At 40.4% G+C, this 17,059-nt stretch overlaps 3 protein-coding genes across 3 annotated transcripts in view; 2 read left to right on the top strand and 1 right to left on the bottom strand.

Annotated features, from left to right (window-relative positions):
• The window catches only part of col14a1a (collagen, type XIV, alpha 1a), a 107,073-nt gene extending 104,530 nt beyond the window's left edge, over positions 1 to 2,543 (top strand). Inside the window, exon 43 of the mRNA XM_034102195.2 lies at positions 888 to 2,543. Coding sequence (XP_033958086.2) covers positions 888 to 1,147 — 260 coding nt within the window. The 3' untranslated portion in view covers positions 1,148 to 2,543. The remainder of the gene's footprint in view (positions 1 to 887) is intronic.
• mrpl13 (mitochondrial ribosomal protein L13) lies at positions 2,191 to 11,554 on the bottom strand. The gene is made up of 7 exons (XM_034102837.2): positions 11,444 to 11,554; positions 9,776 to 9,899; positions 9,337 to 9,430; positions 8,980 to 9,040; positions 7,219 to 7,305; positions 6,247 to 6,368; positions 2,191 to 2,837 (listed from the first exon to the last, which is right to left on the bottom strand). Exons 1-7 carry the CDS (start codon positions 11,468 to 11,470, stop codon positions 2,813 to 2,815), a joined length of 540 nt encoding a protein of 179 aa, XP_033958728.1. The 5' UTR covers positions 11,471 to 11,554; the 3' UTR covers positions 2,191 to 2,812.
• Positions 11,555 to 11,762: 208 nt separating this feature from the next.
• dscc1 (DNA replication and sister chromatid cohesion 1) lies at positions 11,763 to 16,043 on the top strand. The gene is made up of 9 exons (XM_034102718.2): positions 11,763 to 12,118; positions 12,855 to 13,023; positions 13,142 to 13,276; positions 13,455 to 13,545; positions 13,780 to 13,918; positions 14,088 to 14,140; positions 14,246 to 14,400; positions 14,661 to 14,809; positions 15,007 to 16,043. Exons 1-9 carry the CDS (start codon positions 11,949 to 11,951, stop codon positions 15,116 to 15,118), a joined length of 1,173 nt encoding a protein of 390 aa, XP_033958609.1. The 5' UTR covers positions 11,763 to 11,948; the 3' UTR covers positions 15,119 to 16,043.
• The last annotated feature ends 1,016 nt before the right edge of the window (positions 16,044 to 17,059 follow it).

Below are 17,059 nucleotides of genomic sequence, written 5' to 3'. Positions count from 1 at the left end.
TTGCAGTTATTCCTGTAAAACGTCAACAAAACCTGAACCCATTTAAAGTTAGAGAGTTGATTTTTAGTCAACTTCCTGTCCTCATTTTGGTCCTGGATAGGTGTTTAAAATCCTTCAATTCACCAGATTTTCAGTCTTTATGCAAACGATGCTTTAGGATTCCCTCTTATATACAGAAACTGGATTCATTTCTCCTGTCAGTTAACTTTATTGATAAAATTGGATGGTTAATCCGGCTGCTTCATCATCTGACAGTCTGTGAGAAAGAAAGGGATTATTTTACCTTCCCACAAGACCAGACAAAACCCCAGAATAACGCTGCAGCGATGATCTCTGTGCCATCTGTCAACAAACGCTGCTGCACACAATGGTTTGCTGCCGCAGCCTCCGCTTTAAACTCAAAGCTCTTGAAAGCTAATCTCCTCTTTTGAAGCCTGCTGGTTCAGCTAAATAGTGATGAATAGCTTTGATGCTGATTGGCTGAATTCATTACTGAAGTCCCCCTCTTATCTGAACATCTCTTGTCCTATAAACTGGGCAAAACATTGACCTCTAATGTGACCCAGATGTGATCCTTCTGGATAAATTGTCACATCTGACGAATCCGGGGTAAAGTCAGACTTATCTTACATTTCTTTAACCAACTTCCTCATTAACCAAAACGTTTGGACTATTGCGGATTCCAAATCTGCCTGTGCAACTCTGTTTTATAACCTTTAATAGCACGCTACCTTCTTATTGCTTTAGTTTAAGTGATGATGGTGGTGGCATTTAAAATGGTTGTGGTCTCAAAGTCGGCCTTAACTTTGCTCCATGTTCCCCGTGGTGGTGGTTTTATGTTAGCGGAGTTCAGAAAAGCTAACTGACAAATATTCCCACCATCCCAGTCCAACCCCTGCCTAACGGCGGCTACCAGCCTTACAACCCAGCTGCAGTGGCTTACAACGACGACCAAGGAGAGGAAGAGGAGGAGGAGGGAGAGGAAGAGGAAGAGCAGGACCCCTATTACCGTGGTTACCCCCCTCAGTACTACCCCCAACAGCCCTCACAACAACGTGGTTACCGCTCGAGCCCATCCCACTCCGAGGACACGGAGGTGCGGTCACCGGGCGTCGCCAGGAGGTTTGCGCGCAACGTCGCCGCGTGAGTGAGGAGGAGGACTTTAAGAGGAAGGACGGACTCACCTGAAGTGCTTGAGCCCCCCACAACGCACACAGCAAAAACAATCAAACACTTACATGCACACACCCCGTCCAACGTCTAAAACTGTGGTGAGAACCCCCCTCCCATCCAGTGGTTTGCTCCCCCTGGTGAAACAATGTAAATAGCTCTGTGGACTCTTGTACCATATCTCTGTAAAAGGGGGGGTCCGAAAAGTGCCTGATATATGTAAGCATCGTGTTAATGTAAAAAAGGTAAGACCTGTTCGTCTCTCAGCTGATTTCAGGACTAAACCCTTCTTCTTTTTGTGTGACGCTGCATGTCGCCTGTGAGCCAAACATCGAGAGTAACTGGACATGTGCTTCTTGTTTTGGTTGTCTGTAACTAGCTAGATTATTTTACAACTCAAATGGAGGATGCTGAGATGGCAACAGTTGTACAGGCTGCTTTTTATAAGGATGAATCACAATTTCCAGATTCCATGCTGTCTTTATTTCAACGAGGAATATTGAAATGCTTCTTTATACCATCCATTATTGGAGTTAATCCCATGAAATGCTGGTAGAAGCAACATTTCTGTGACGTTTAGTATCACTTGCACTGTGCAATCACAGACTATATGGATACCACCACATTTCCTTCTTAAAGATGGACGGTCTGTTTTGGGTTCTTATTGTTATACTTGTGGTCAATTCAGAAGAGGAATCTGTGTCTCGTGTTGCCGCCCCAGTTTCATCTGTTTATTGTTCTTATGCAATGCCAGGCCTGCTCACTGTGGAAGCTGTTTGCTCACTGGGTGACCTCTGACCTCCTGCTGGCATGAGACCTGGGTCCAGTTATTACTTAAAACAGTCCGCTGCCTCGGTGGAACCAATGAGGCCTGAACCACAGGTGTGAACCCTCGTCACCACGCCCCTGAATACAACATGAACTTATTTATTTTATATCCAATAAATCTGTAATGAGACTATGAAAGGTGTTTCAGGTCATTTCACTTTTAACTAGATGTTACAACTTCAAAAGAACAGGTTTATTCAATTGTTTATTACATTATTTTACAACTCGCTAACTTTCACAACACACTGACAAGACAAGGGGCTCTGGATTTTCTGACTGCAGTAAAGATATTCACCTGAAACCACACTGATGGCCTGAATGATGTTAATTAACATTAATTGGTTTCCCGGTGAATCCACAAAGCTCCAAAAGGCGGGACAACAGATGCCGATCAGTTCATGGTTGCGTAATCAGAGCAAACCCCACAGAATCTTATTTTCTCTGATCAAGGCTGAGCTGCACAGGGAAGTGTCCTGATGATTCAGTTCGGCTGTGGAGGGAATACGACTGACAGTGGGGGTCTTGTTGTGTATCGAGGAGCAGAGTCTCTGGCATCGTGGTTAAGACTTGTGTGATGTTGAAGTCAAGTCTTATTGCCAGTGCTGTTTCCTGGACTCCCCCACATTTAATCCAAACAGAAAAAAGCAGATTTGTGTTTTAGAACAGAGAACATCTCAGAGCAAATCCTATTAATAATGCCTTGGATTTTAAGCATCATAACGAGAAATATAATCGAGAATGCTTTTGCTTTCAGGGTTGAGTTAATGTGAAACTGATGTCTCTTCAGCTTTGGTCACGTCGGGCACCCTGGATCTCATTTCATCTTGTAGTATTCAGGTCTGCGGAGAGAACAGAAGACAACACATTAGTATGGAGAGGCATACAAGTCTGGGAAAATAACTGATTACAAGGAAAAACATGGAGAGAAAGTGACACATGAGAAATCATGCAGATCTTATCAGTATTTTTTTATTTCAAAATGAGCCCAGACACAGAAACCTCTTTTTGTGTTTTTCTCCCTTTAATTTTGAGCAGCGACTGCAGCAGACAGATATCATCAGGGCATGCTGTATTAGTTTTGATACAAACGAGACAAAAACGTTATCAACTACACCACTGTGTTTATGCTGTTGGTGTTCTGAATATCGTGTGTGGTAATCTATTTATTCTGCTCCAAGGTTTTTCTGAGAGAATATTAACTGTTTAATAAAGGGTAACGATTTAATCCCCCCCCCCTTTCACTGACACATTTGATCAGTGAAATGAATAAGACGGAATGTGAGTGAATTTTAACTAAACTACGGCCCATCCCTTAAATAAACCAGGATTAGCTTGACCTTGGCGGCGACAGGCCTGAACACAGGCTCTGATTGGCTGAGGAGATTGGACCAGTAAACAATAAGAAGTGGCTCATTTATCACCGCGCGCGCACACACCCTGACAGCCGAATGTGATTCATACGTGCTGTATGCGTCTGTACAGAATACAAGTGAGTATAGAACACACACACACACACACACACACACCCCCAACACACACAGAGAGACAGTAACTGAATGAAAACTTTTTGGGAAAATAGATTCAGCGTTTCTATATATTCTACCAAATGTGTGTTTTGTTTAAATGTGTTATAAATGGAGATGGATGGTTTATTACATACAAATTATTGAAATGGTTAAAGGCTCAGTCCCTATAAAACATTATATTGACTCTATAGCCCCCTCAGTACAGTGAAGGCAAAATAAATGTCATTCAACAGCAGATTATTTGTGAAATAATGTCCCCAAGTCTCTTTTACTCTGGATAATCTACAAAACATGCTGTCTCGTTTAAATGAGACTATTTCTACACTAAAAAAGGTTATGGGACATCATTTCCTGAACATCGTGTTGCTTTTATACCTTTGTCATTTATTACTAGTATCATAAAAATCCCTACATTTATAAGATGGAGGCAGAGGTTTAAAGATTTCCACCAAAAAGAAAACGATCTGCATGGCTGGATATGTTTCGGGATGAAACAATTGTGTTTTATTAAAAATGTGGGTAAACTGAATCTCTAATGAGTTGAAACATAATGCAGTCTTAATATCCTGGGAGTCATCCTGTCCTTGTGGAAATCATTTCATGCAAATTGTGTATCAAACACAATGCAAAAACAACTGCGCGAATGGTATGTACATCACATTATGGAATGTATAAAAGTTGCATGAGCGTGTTGTTAACGGGGTAGTTACTGTGTGAAATAGAAACATGAACATCCTGGAGACTCAGTATTGACTGCAGTGAAGTTGGTGTTACTATATATAAGACTGCTGTGAAGCAAAAAGTTTAGCTACGATGTAAAACCCTTTATTTTGTACACTTTGTATACGAGCTTACCAGCAGATACAATCTCTAAGCAGTTAAACTAAAGACAACCAGAGGACTTGGGTGTTGAACCTCCCCCTCTGTGGGAGAGGAGGACTCACCCTGACTGAGATAAAGAGCTAGGAGTGCACGGCAGGCGTCAGAGTGAGAGCTCTCCGTTAACCTGTCGGAGAGATGTTCACTGGGTGAAGCCAAAGCAACACAACGACACTATCAGCAAACCACGGGTCACAGTGTCAGCCTAATCTCCAGCCAGAAAACACTCTACTCAAAAAGCTATGAATATGATTACACCAAATACCAGACGCTCCCTCGCACCCTGCAGAGGTCACACAGGAAGTGGTGAAAACAGCTGACGGTCCTCACATGTGCCCCTGACATTTTAACTTTTATGTTCAGATGTTTGCCACTACAATAGGCCAGGAGAAAACAGACATATAAGATACAAAGTCTGTAAAACAATACATCTGCTGACAAATCTAGAGGCCGGTTGTGTTGCATTGTTATTATTTAAAAGCATAAGGTCTCTCTCCTCTGTGCATCCTGTCCACACGGACAGCTGTCTACAGGCTGATAATCATTCAGACTGCATCCATCTGGTCAAAAAGTGGGTCTGCAAGTGTTCTAATTGGATCTAAACATAGGTTGCGTAGAAGTAAAACATGCAGAACTGCATCGTTCACTGCTGAAGGTCTGAGCAGAGAATAGGCGTATTTTCATCTCCCTTACCTCATTAACATAAAATCTACTGCTGGTGCCATCACCACCTACTGCTGGTGCCATCACCACCTACTGCTGGTGCCATCACCACCTACTGCTGGTGCCATCACCACCTACTGCTGGTGCCATCACCACCTACTGCTGGTGCCATCACCACCTACTGCTGGTGCCATCACCACCTACTGCTGGTGCCATCACCACCTACTGCTGGTGCCATCACCACCTACTGCTGGTGCCATCACCACCTACTGCTGGTGCCATCACCACCTACTGCTGGTGCATCACCTGCTGGTGCCATCACCTACTGCTGGTGCCATCACCATACTGCTGGTGCCATCACCATCTACTGCTGGTGCCATCACCATCTACTGCTGGTGCCATCACCACCTACTGCTGGTGCCATCACCACCTACTGCTGGTGCTATCACCACCTACTGCTGGTGCCATCACCACCTACTGCTGGTGCCATCACCACCTACTGCTGGTGCCATCACCACCTACTGCTGGTGCCATCACCACCTACTGCTGGTGCCATCACCATCTGCACTCACTTTTAACAACCTGCATTTATTTTGAATTTGAGTCTCTAAAAACGTTATTCGTTTATTTTCGACAGCATGACTAAATTAAATATTCTAAATTATTAAACAAATACTTTATGACAACTACTGTACACTAAGGCAGGGTGGTTTACACAAACAAACAAAACAATGTGACACCACACCAACATCGCCTCCTGCTGGCTGTCTCATCAGCACAAAAGAAATTAATGGATTTGTAAATCATGTTTGTGCAAGGAGAAAAAGTTATAAAGCAAATAAAAACCATATAAAGGAAGAAGTTAAAGGTTAGAATCGCCGTTAAGATTGTTTTTAAAGTTCAATCAATCCAGTTTTTGTTTGACTGTTTTTACTCGTATATAGAGTTAGAAAGAATTAATTAGATCCTTGTAGGAATGTTTAACATTTCAGACACCAAAATGTCTTTGGAAGGATTGGGGATAAAGGGGGTCACTGTTGAATGTCCTTTGAAGGTTTCTGTGTGTAACACAGTAAATACAATCTCCTCGTATCTGTTTTACCGCTTATACTGTATGTCGTGTCTGCATCTAAGCTGGCGTCAGTGTGTTTGAGAACCGTCTGTATGTGTTTGTACGTACGGGGTCCACAGCCGGGGGAAGGCGTCGATCTCCTCCTGCGTGAACTCGCTGAGCTGCTTGGGGATCTCTCTGGGCTGCGGCAGCTCCTCCGTCAGGTTGGCCAGGATGTCGTCTGGCAGCTCCTGGTGAGGGGCGCACGAAAGAGGAGGACGTTACAAATAAAATGTGGGCAGGATAAGAAACTCAAGATGGAGGAAAGAAGGAAATAAGACAAATAGTTGAAAGAGGCTGACAAGAAGGTAACGTTTTGTTGTTTCCAAAATACTTGAAGCCACTGTAGTCTTCGTCTATATGAGACGGCAGATATTCACGAAGGCTCAGGAAGCCCATCTGCTCGTCATTAGGGATGCACACTGCACAACATCCACTTTGACGTTGGGTATTAAGTCAGGACCAAAATAAAATGACAGGTATCTGACTTCCTTCAACAAACACCTCGTGTATTACATTACATTTCAACAATCAATCAGATGTTCTTCCAACGCCTGGAGTTAATGATGTTCTCTGGAAGCATGGATAAACATTGCATCCATTTCATATTTGGGCAGGCTGTCCAGGTCAATTAACAGACAGTCAAGTACTTCTTTGTTTCAATTCATTTCAAAAGGCAGACATTTTGGAGAAAACTGAAAACAGCTTCCTGCTGCTAATGGAAATAATCTTAGTGACAGCTTTAGGAGCCAAATAAAACAGTAAAGCTGAGACAATTTAGTTCTAGAAAATCGATAATACTGTCTTTAACCTAGGAAAACTATTATTGTAAACTAAGTATTCATTTTAAAGTTCATTTATATTATATATAAAGATGACCTGAATTAAAAAAGGATTCATTCTTTTGTGTCAGTTCCTGCAAAATGATAGTAGGGCCCCTTCCCTTTCTGACAGTCTTTCTTAAACCTGGCTGTTTGAGGGGTGAGGTTACGTTCTGAAGACTCATCATCAGTTGGAGAGATTTGGAGAAGCTGTACTCACGTCGTCAGGAAAGATGTGTAGCCTCTGCATCATGGTGCGACGGTGCAGATTCCTTGGCAGCATGCCGTAAACCGATAACTTCACAATCTGGTAAGAGGAAAGATAGTGAAAAAGTTAACATACAATGAGCTTACAGTTTCCCTTCTTTAAACTATGCATCTATGGCAGCCTTTCATTCTGTTTTCCTTCCTAAACTAATGTTTCTCAGTGTGAGGCAGGATGCCCAAATGTAAATTCGTCTTGGAAAGTAACTGGACTGAGACGTTGGACAAAAACGTTCTAGAGAGATGTTGGATAGTGAGCTGTGCTGACAAATCCTTCATCCATCCAACACTATTTCTCCTCTTCACCCGCCAAAGCTCATTCTAACTAAACCACCATCCGGACACACTCCTGTGGTCACTGGCTGGACCACACGCTGCAACAAGAGAGCCGACTGCAGAGTAAATGACTTATGGTTTTCCTAAACTACAGATTGAAACCAGTACAGGTCATTCAATTTGGTTTAGTGTTGACATGAGCAATTTCACAGTATTTTAATTAGCCGCACGATGATCTGCAAACCGTTTGTTTATGGCTTTCATCCAGCCCTGTTGCTGTAGTGTGGCACCAAGTCACCCCTGACCTATGGAGCTCAGTGTCCAGGTTCAAACCCTTTTGTTCTTCTGATTAGTCTGAATGAATTACAATTTTAAAAAGTGTGCAAACCAGAGCCCACGATGGGATGTCAATCACAATATTAACCAACACTTTAGAAACATTAATACAGTTTAAATGACATTAGCCTTGTTAACAAATCAAACACCAAAACCAACAATGTGTTCATCAAACTGGCATTTATAACCGAGTTACGGATCCTATCTGTGGCACAAAACCCCGAGGCTATCATGGGTGTACATCTTTAAAACAGGTCACAAATATGTATATTTATTATATAAAAAAGGCAATCTGTGTGGGACTATTCTCTCGTGTGGATTTAATAAACGTGTTGTTCTTGTGAGTATTTACAGCATATGGTGTATGTGGGATCAATTTAAACAAACGAAATCTACTGTGTCCATGTTTATCATTATGCAGGAACAGGATATAATAAAATACAACATATAGTTTTAAGAGAACTATGGCACGTAAAAATAAGCTATTATGAGGCTTTGGCTACACAAGAAATACTCCTTAGTGGATAGATCTATTGGTAGTTTGGTTCTTTTCATTGGATTTGTTGATAATAAAATAAACGTATTGCCTTCCTTTAGGCAACATTTATCTTTCTATCTATGTTTTGGAGCACAGTTGCGTTTACCGGTGGTTCGTTAAGCACAGAATGAAGGTGACATTCAGGTCTGAATATAATAATCACTGTAACTGTGAAACCATGAATATGCAACACAACTCAAACCCCAGGAGTTACCCTTGAACTGACACACTTGTACTGAGTTTGAGAAAGCACCCACCACCTCCGCAGTAAACCCACCGCTGTGTAATCCCAGTTCACTGCATCTCACATTAATATTCACAAACAGCCCATATGAGGGAAGGGATGAATGTCACGCCTGCCTCTTCACAGCATGTGGCAGACAAAGACATGACACTAATCTCCATGTGGGGGGAATTCACAGACTGATATAAAGGGGTCTACGGTTCAATTATGCAGTTTATAAGAAACATTATGGTTTAAGAATGGGGGCACCAAAATATATCTGCAATTTAAGAATTATCTTGAAATAACAATAAAAATGGAGAATATTGACTGAAGACTCTTACAGCTTTTGGGTCTTTGTGGTGCAGCTGGGCGGCTGTGAGCTGTTTGAATCCACCCGGATACCTTTAGAGAGAAAGACAAGCTCAGTCAGTTCTTGTACTGGATCATATAAAACCTTAGAGCTTTAACATTCTCAATCTTTCCTGGTTAACAGCCTTGAGATATATAGATTGATGAATATATTAAAGATAAATCTTTTTTTTAATCTTGAAGGACATGTTTCATAGTGACGGTGAACAATAGACTACTAAGACTGAGAAATGCTGGTTCATAGGCATTGAAGAACAAAGCAAAATTGTAAACACATAAGATAAAGAGACGGGAAAAGTGCAATATCATATGAGCTAGTATGCACTTACCCTGAATGTGATGAGTAGACTTTCTGCTCCCACTTGTTCCCAGAGAAAGCTATTTGTTTGGTGTTCATTACTACAATATGGTCACCACAGTCACCTACAAAAGAGTTTTATTCCAGGGTTATTCTTTATGATGAAAAATATAAAAATACATATTTGACAATAGTTTAAACAGAAATTATAATGTTTTTTAGACCAACAAAAAGTAATCTGAAAAGGTCCCTTGATTAAATATAAGTAATAAGGAACAACACATGTTTTTATTAGGGTTGTCCTCTACTGCCATCGTGTGGCCGTTTCATACAGAAACATGAAAAAAAGGATGGGATTTGGGGACATGTTGAACGTGCAGTAGTTTATACAAAGCATTAGGGTAATATTAAAGTCATACAGTTACTCTTGACTGTATATGTGTGTGTTTTACAGATGGACTCCTACTCACTCAATGCATGGTAGATAGGCTTGTGTTTCCCCTGTAATCTGATAGCACACATGGTCGCTATCTTCCCAGGAGGCTGCATCCTGGCATCGATCAGGAACCAGGAACGAGCAAAGGTGGCCCATTGCTGACAGAAAAACATGAACAAAAAATGCAATTATTGTTAAATAAGTGAGAAGAACTGTGAAAGACATAGGGGATATACAATTAAAAAGAATGATGGCTGAATTCAATTTCTTTAACTTCAAGGCCCTGGTACTGTGCATAGTGTGTGTGTGTGTGTGTGTGTGTGTGTGTGTGTGTGTGTGTGTGTGTGTGTGTGTGTGTGTGTGTGTGTGTGTGTGTGTGTGTGTGTGTGTGTGTGTGTGTGTGTGTGTGTGTGTGTGTGTGTGTGTGTGTGTGTGTGTGTGTGTGTGTGTGTGTGTGTGTGTGTGTGTGTGTGTGTGTGTGTTATTGCTGTGAAGACAAGTTGTTGTTATGCTGATGCTGACAATCGTGCGTGGTGATTATAGTTTGTTCTCACTGGATTTGAAGCCTTTTTGTATTTACTGTTTAGTAGTCTGGCTCACAAAAGTATTTGAATTAGTTTCCTTTGTTGAGGGTTGATGAGACCAGAATACAGACGCTGATTGGAAGTCTGATTTATTGCGTTTCTGAATTTCTAGCTCACCGGTTTAATCTACCCATCATTCAGTTGGTTAATCTATTGTATTTAACATAGACACAACTGTAGCATCCGGAATGTAGCATACATGAAGTTGTTTAGTCATCATGGCCGTGATACACTAATTTAATAAACAAATGTATAAAAGGGAAAGAAAATACAGTTGTCTAAAAGGGTGTTACACACATTGGTAATTTCTTTTTTCTTTTAGCCATGATTTTAATATCTCTATTTAAAACATAAAAAAATAGTTTCTGCCGTTTTTCTGTAAAAGGAATAAGCAATAACCATTTCCATACGGATAGCAGGACTTTCACGGAGATCTGCAACACTTCCTGATGCAGCACTATCTCGCTCTCCCTCTCTGCCTGCATAGTCCTATTAATAAAAGCTGGCAGTGCTGCCCTGTGCCGCACTATGTTACCGAGTAATAATGTGCTTTGTCAGAGAGGTGTGTGTGTGTGTGTGTGTGTGTGTGTGTGTGTGTGTGTGTGTGTGTGTGTGTGTGTGTGTGTGTGTGTGTGTGTGTGTGTGTGTGTGTGTGTGTGTGTGTGTGTGTGTGTGTGTGTCAGACTTTATTGTTTGTGTCAATAAAGTCTGAAATTGTTTGTTTAAATTCCTTATTTGTTTATTTCTTTCATTTTATCACCAACGTTAATATAACTTGAAGGCTCAAAGTAGTTAATAAGAAAGATCTGACGATGATGTAAACGTAATGTGAAAAATAACAGGGGCAGAACCAGAGATATGTTGGCTATAAATGTTTATGCAAACACCAACGTTAGGATAAAACATAATTTAACTTGTGTGTATTTATCTAACTGCTGAGGGCAGTCCGCAAGTTTTACTATTATTTAAAAACATCCACCAAAAAAAATGAAATCACACATACCGGCTAGCTAGTTAGCAACATACGTTAGCTATCAGCCTAACATTGACCTAAACAAACATAATGATCAAGCTGTGAGACAAGGTAAGATCATGTAATGTTTAATGTGTACGGTTACCTGGGCAGATCTCGAAAAACTTGACATTTCGATTAAACGTGCAGCATATCCTCAAAACACTTGACCCTCAGCGTGAACGGGGGTGCGTCAACTAATTTATCTCGGTTGAAACAGAATGTGAGACAGGTTCTACTCGTTCAACTCGTGAAGCAATATGAACCATCATTTCATGACTACGCCTATTTATAATGTAATTTAGTATTAAAGCCAACTTTAAATAAATCCTCGAGGATACTTATTTAAAATCACAGAAATGTTAAGTTACCGGTTTTCTAATTTAAATGTACGTGATTTTATGTTTCTACCCGGTGATATTTTTGAGTCGCACACTAACGTAGTTTCTCCACTTCCTTTCCACGACAGAAAGAACGCGGGGAAATTTGACAGTCACCTACTATTGCTACACAAAGTTAGATACGTGTTGTCTTGTTTTGTACATAGCTTTATTTCTTGAAGGGCTTTATTCATTCAGTTATTATCGCTCTAACCTGTCGTCTGACCGGAAATGAGGACTTTAGAGGAGGTTCAGGCCACTCTGCAGATCGCCAAGCTGCAGGACGAAGAGCTGCAGAAAACCATTCACTGTCTCTCTTTCGGGGAAAACGTTTCCTCTGCAGACTACTGCCTCTTGGAGCTGGACGACACCCTGTGCAAACTCATAGAAGCAGGGGAAAGGTAAAGTATTAGTAAACTAATAAGCCATGAAACCGGGTGAGAACAGACCGTCTGTAAACTACTCTCCAGAGGTACTCAAGTACTCAGATCTTGTACTTGAGTAAAAGAATAGGGTAGGAGGAATACTCTGTTACAAGTAAAAGTCCTGCATTCAAAATGTTACTCAAGTAAAACTACAAAAGTATAAGCATCAAAATATACTTAAAGTACCAAAAGAATATACTTATTATGCAGATTGGTCCATTTCAGAATAAAAATATATACTACATTTTGATTATAATTATTGATGCATGAATGTGTGTATCACAGCTGGTAAAGGTGCAGCTAGTTTGAATGACTTTGTATACTGCAGGGTAGCTTGTGAATGTACTCAAGGTATTACTAAAGTTTGATTTAAGTTTTGATTATATTTCACATCATTAATCAAAATCTGCAAAGTAACTAAAGGTATTAAATAAATGTAGTCGAGTAAAAGTATACTCTTTACCTCTGAATTGTAGTGGAGTAGATGAACAAAGTATCCCGAAATTGTACTTAAGTACAGTACTTGAGTAAATGTACTTAGTTACTTCCCACCTCTGCTACTCTCTTCCCTTTCTTTCTTTTTGCTTGTGTAACACAAATTATCACTGTGGTTAAATATAATACGAAATAATGAACAGTGTTATGGCACAAGATGCATGAACATGATGGATGAATACATATGAAACCTAACAATTCTTATTTTTTTCTTCAGTTTAGTGATAAGAGGGGATGCGGATGAACATGCAGTGCTCTGTACAAAAGACAGGACCTACGATCTTAAAATCGCCGACACATCCAACATGCTGATGTTTGTACCAGACTGCCGAACACCAGACCAACTCACTAACAGTCAGGAAAACTCTCACATTGTGCACACTCAGGTATGGAAAGGACACTGAATGGATCCGGCCTGGTATACTGTGACACCTGCACAAACCCCACTGTGTATATGTGCAATTATGACCCAAAAACTCTAAGAAAAGTGTACTTCTGTTGTAGATCTGGGGATTTAGTAACAGCTACTGGGAGCTGAGGAAGCAGCGGCCTAAGCTGAAGAAACTGAAGAAGGTCTTAATGGAGAATCCTTACGAAGGACCTGCTTTAGGGGGCAAGGAGGAGGACACCGAAAACAGGGTAAAACATATTCTACAATGAAGTCATTCAATAAAATGTCCTGTCAGACTGTGAGAATATACATATAGGGCTTATCAGATCATTAAGGATTTCTTGCCATATTTTCAGAAATGTTGAGTATTCTATCTTTTTTAATGTGATTGTAGCCTTTAGTAAGTGTGTGTTCCTCTGTTACCAGTACACAATGGAGGATCTGTTGGAGAGCATCCAGGCCAGTGAAGAGGAGCTGAAGACCAGTTTAGAAGCCGTCCACGCCTGTCAGATAGATGGTAAACAGGGACATTTCTTTATAAAAACTACACATGTAGTAGTTGTTCAAGTTGTGTTTGCTGCAAAGCCACAAATAGGTGCCACATTGCTTTCAAAGTAGTTCTCCTGGGCGGTCCAGTGCAAGAAATATGCTTTTATTTATACAAATTATTTACTTGTAGCATTGCGTACTTATATCAATAACAACCCGAAGAACTACCAGATGTTGAGAGAGTGTCTTTATCCTCTTCTAGGTTACTGGCGGATGCTGGACTTTGACTACGAGATGAAGTTGCTCGGTCATGTGACCCAGCTGGTAGATTCTGAGTCCTGGGCCTTCAACAGGGTTCCCCTGCAGACCTGTCTGGAAGAGTTAGCTCCACTGGAGCCCAAGTAAGTTAACATCTGTGGGTTGTATGCTCAAGTTTTTAGTGGTGTTGATAAGGCTTAGGGGATGAGAAATGGGGTTAAACTAACTTTCTGAGCATCTAATTTAAGGCTGCATGAGTCTTATATTAGATGCTCAGCTAGGTTCCAATAACTCCTCTTATCTCTTTCGCAGACAGATGATAGAGCACTGTTTGAACTGCTATGGGAAGCGCTATTCTGAAAACGGTAAAGTAAATCAACTGAGACTCAACTGAAAAACCTTCAGTTTGAATTACACTCAGTTTGTAACTACCCATACTTACATTCCTGTATCCTCCTCCTTCTTTATAGATGACGTTTTGTATGCCCTGGATGAGGATAGAGTATGTCGGGGCATGGCGCTGATGCTTCTGCAGAACGCCGTCAAGTTCAACCTGAGGGAGTTTCAGGAAGTCTGGCAGCAGAGCGTCCCAGAGGGCATGAGCACGAGACTGGACCAGCTAAAGGTAAGCCTGTACCCTTATATACTTATTGTAAGAGAAAATATGTTTATTTTTTTACACAATAGACGCATATTACTCCCTAAAATAGAACTTAATTCTAAATGTCAAATAACTAAAGTAGGAACATTGTATAGGAATGGCTTCACTAGCACTTGTATAACCCTTTTTCTTTCCAGCCAGTTTACATTGCATTCCATTTTATCTGTGGTTTCGGTTTCCATGGTCATCTGACATGAGCACAGACAATGTTGTACATTTTCCAGAGTGTGGCCCTGGTGGACCGTAGCTCCCGCCCAGAGACCATCAACCTGCTGCGGGTGGAGGATCTCTCCGAGGACACGCTGGAGCGCTTCAACCAGCTCTTCACACTCCGAGAGAAATGGACAGAAGACGACATCACACCATACATAAAGTAGGTGTTATCCATATAGGACAATATTATAACCCTAAATAAATGTAAAAGAACAACCATAATGTTTTCTGCTTTACATTTATGTAAATTGTAGGTAAACAAATGGGTCTTGTGAACATTGGGGCAGAAACAAATCACATCATTTATTTCTTTAGATTTCTGATAGATCATAACATGTAACGCTTCTCCTTGTTCAGGGACCTGTGTGGAGAGAAGCAGAGCACCGGAGCGCTCCTCACCAAACACGCTCGCTCCTCCATGCAGAACGGGATCAAGGTCTTCAACTCCAGGAGGCCTGTAGCTACATGATCTCATGTCAATTAATGCAAATCATTTTGTAAATTAATGCAGTTATGTTTGTTGCCTTAGTAACGTTTGTATTTGTCAAAAACATTTGACTAATAATTGTTCTTTTTTAAATGCCTTGGTAGCAATGTCAATAATTAAACAGCAGTTTAACAAGTTGCTTGTCAAGTGTACGAAAAATAAACTGTTAAAATGTGTGTTGTGTATATACAAAATTAAAAAATCCTAGTTTTGGCAAATATTTTCCCTTTCTTTGTATTGTTGTTAATAAACCCTTGTTGGACAAACGAGGAATGGAATAAAAAAAACATTAAGTTACAAGACGTCATGCTAGAGGCTGTCCACCAGGTGGTGGCATACACTGATACATTCTTCATAAGCACCACAGGCTGACATCCAGTTGGGTTGTTGGTTGTGTTCTGAATTCAAAGGAAGATAATTAGTAGGAGAGAACAATATATTGTCACAGAATCGCACACATAAATGTCAATATTACAAACTAAACAATCTCATAAAATACTTAACTGAAGAAATTGTCACTCAAAAGCACAATTGTTGAGTTGTTCATTTACCTTTTTTCCCCATCTTTGCCATTCCTGTGAGCTGTTAAGGAACTGGTCATATTTATTACATAAATCTCGGTTAAAATGAAATCAATGGATTCTACATTTCCATGACCCGGATATTGTAACTATTCATTCAGCAAGACTTATCTTTTGGATTTAAAAAAGGAGACTAAAATTAACCTAAGCATATGTTGTTATACAGACTGGATCATATGGGTGAATGATGGCTGTAGGCTGCATTTTTGGAATAAAACAGGTTAAACACCAATATCACATCAGCTAGAATGTTCACTGTCACATCCCAGCTGCTGTGAAACAACAGAAAGCTGCATCTCTTTATTGTAATGCTTTAAATACAGAGGTAAAAGAGAAAGAACAAGTGACCTGAGATGAGAATATGATAGATACATTTGAAAAAACATTGTTTGGGTCAATATTAATATAGATTCTAGAGATCATTAAAGAAAACCTGACTTTATTTATATTTGTTTTGTATGTTCTATCAGATGTCTGTTTCATGTTAATGCGTTCATTTGTTTGTTTTTTTAATTGTGTCGGCGGTGCACTTCCATACATATGTGACTCGGTGTGTGTTAAACATTCACAGACTGTGTGTTTCTTCACTAAAATAACTGTCTGTGTGAATCAGTGTTACTGGCATATGAGGAGGAAGACACCAGCAGAAACGGGTTAAAAGTTACACAGCTTTGTTTCTACACACACACACAAACACACACACATCTGGGTTTAAAAAATGACTTGATCTGCACTAGTTGGCTGACTCAACCTGATATCACAGTGCTGACTTATCAATTCACCGAGTGGAGAGATCCCAGCTGTGTGTGTGTGTGTGTGTGTCTGTGTGTCTGTGTGTGTGTTTTGTATCTGTTGCGATGGTGAGCATGGCGCCCACACAATGATGAATAACTTGACTTCCTCTCCTCCTCTGTACACCCTTAGCGTATTAACATCTTTTAGAGCGTTGCTTTTATTGCTTTTAAATTGTCTATTGTTTTTACTTGCACTTGTTTTATGGTGTGTGAGCTGTGCTGTGTTGTTTTTTGTGTGTTTTGTTTTGTTTATTTGACTGTACAGCGCTTTGGTCTGGAGGTTTAAAGTGATAAAGCTGTATTGTATTGTACGACTTCTGCTCTTCTTATATCTCAAATCAAATCAAGTTTTATTTATATAGCACATTTATAAACGATTTTTGGTCGAGCCAAAGTGCTGTACATATAATACAAATAGCCTACAGTAGAGACACTTTACAGCAAATACAACAGCACAGATTGTTCAGAATATCAGTATGAGAAAAACGACACCCTCTATCCTTAGACCCTCACATCGTACAAGGAAAAACAGGATTGCATGTCCTGCT

The sequence above is a fragment of the Pseudochaenichthys georgianus genome, chromosome 16 (genome assembly GCF_902827115.2).
Source record: "Pseudochaenichthys georgianus chromosome 16, fPseGeo1.2, whole genome shotgun sequence".
Taxonomy (NCBI): Eukaryota; Metazoa; Chordata; class Actinopteri; order Perciformes; family Channichthyidae; genus Pseudochaenichthys; species Pseudochaenichthys georgianus.
The sequence above is the reverse complement of the archived record's forward strand: the minus strand, read 5'-3'. Positions and strand labels throughout refer to the sequence as shown.